This window comes from Poecilia reticulata, linkage group LG17 (genome assembly GCF_000633615.1).
Source record: "Poecilia reticulata strain Guanapo linkage group LG17, Guppy_female_1.0+MT, whole genome shotgun sequence".
Classification (NCBI taxonomy): Eukaryota; Metazoa; Chordata; class Actinopteri; order Cyprinodontiformes; family Poeciliidae; genus Poecilia; species Poecilia reticulata.
The window spans coordinates 20,312,042-20,313,311 of NC_024347.1; the positions used below are offsets into that span (position 1 = coordinate 20,312,042).

At 40.3% G+C, this 1,270-nt stretch overlaps 1 protein-coding gene across 2 annotated transcripts in view; it reads left to right on the plus strand.

The window, feature by feature from the left end:
• The first annotated feature begins 356 nt into the window (after positions 1-356).
• LOC103479716 (corticotropin-releasing factor receptor 2) overlaps positions 357-1,270 on the plus strand; it is a 105,504-nt gene continuing 104,590 nt past the window's right edge. The window contains exons 1-2 of one of the 2 annotated variants that reach the window (XM_017309957.1): positions 357-626; positions 746-865. In XM_017309957.1, the coding sequence (XP_017165446.1) occupies positions 413-626; positions 746-865 (334 nt within the window). In that variant the 5' untranslated portion in view covers positions 357-412. The remainder of the gene's footprint in view (positions 627-745; positions 866-1,270) is intronic. The other variant, XM_008434311.2, reaches the window with a different exon arrangement.

Below are 1,270 nucleotides of genomic sequence, written 5' to 3' on the forward strand. Positions count from 1 at the left end.
AGGTGTGTGTTGTACCATTGAGAAAACTAAAACATGCTCTCGACTGACTTTGGACATCCTTGTGTTAGACGGTATAAATATTTACATATTTCATGAACAAATATAGAAAAAGTAATGACTTTCTTTTGATGATGCAATTCCACCTTCACCTTTGTCTACACTTTACCATTTCAATGTTTCCGACTTTTTCACCGTAAGCTAAATAAACTTGACACTTGCGCTGCAGGTGTGAAATGTCAAMCGCCCCTGATGTGGTCAGATCAGTGAGCAGACTCTCTCTTGTCTGTCTCTCCTTTCACCATGGACGGATACATGGAGCGGATGAGCGCGGCTCTGATTGGCCGTGCAGGGACGCGCTCCCAGAAGGCGCATCAGCCGCTCTCCTCTTGTCATTTCTGCTCGTACGACTCACATGCCCGTGAACGCCACTGGGCTCAGTGCGCGCATCTCTGCTCCAACTTCAAACCGGTCCCGTCAGCTTGCTGAAAAGCAGGCGGCTTTCACGATGGATGCTTCTGTTTATGATATCATACTGGGAGAGCTCGAGGAGCTGAACTGTAGTTTGATAGAGCATTTTCAAGACACTTTTTATGAAAACGCTTCATTGGCTTTGCTGAGCGCTGATGGTAAGATGGATTTCTTTTTTTYTTCTTCTTCTTTTCTTCAGATTTTTCTTGTGTTGTTGCACCTTGAAAATACCTAACAGTTTCATTTATTTGTTTTRYATATGTTGCYYTATCCTAAGGTTTATATTGCAATGTCACTACTGATGAGATTGGAACCTGCTGGCCGCGGAGTAGCACTGGCAGGATTGTGGAGAGACCGTGCCCTGCTTACATCAACGGAGTAAAGTACAACACAACGAGTAAGATATTTCAATAACGGCAAAAGTTTGATTACATATATCGAAGGCAAACAAAAAGTTTATTTATTAAAAATCATTTTAAAAATAAAAGTGGGCTTTTTWAAAAAATTTTTATAGCGATGATCAATTTACATAAAAATAGGTCTGGAGTAAATGCTGATAATTGTCAAACGTCCTGATTTCATGTAACGGGATCTACCAGTTCGCTCATTTGCCATTGGCTCTTTTTTAGAAATTTTTCATTTGTTGTAGGTTCATTTAACAAAAATCTTTTCTTGCTTCATTGACCCTCCTGTTCTGATGTAAAGCACAACTGACAGTAATCTATTACACCTGCTGTTGTTGAACAGCTGCTTGCAATATATATATATTACACCTGCTGTTGTTGAACAGCTGCTTGCAATA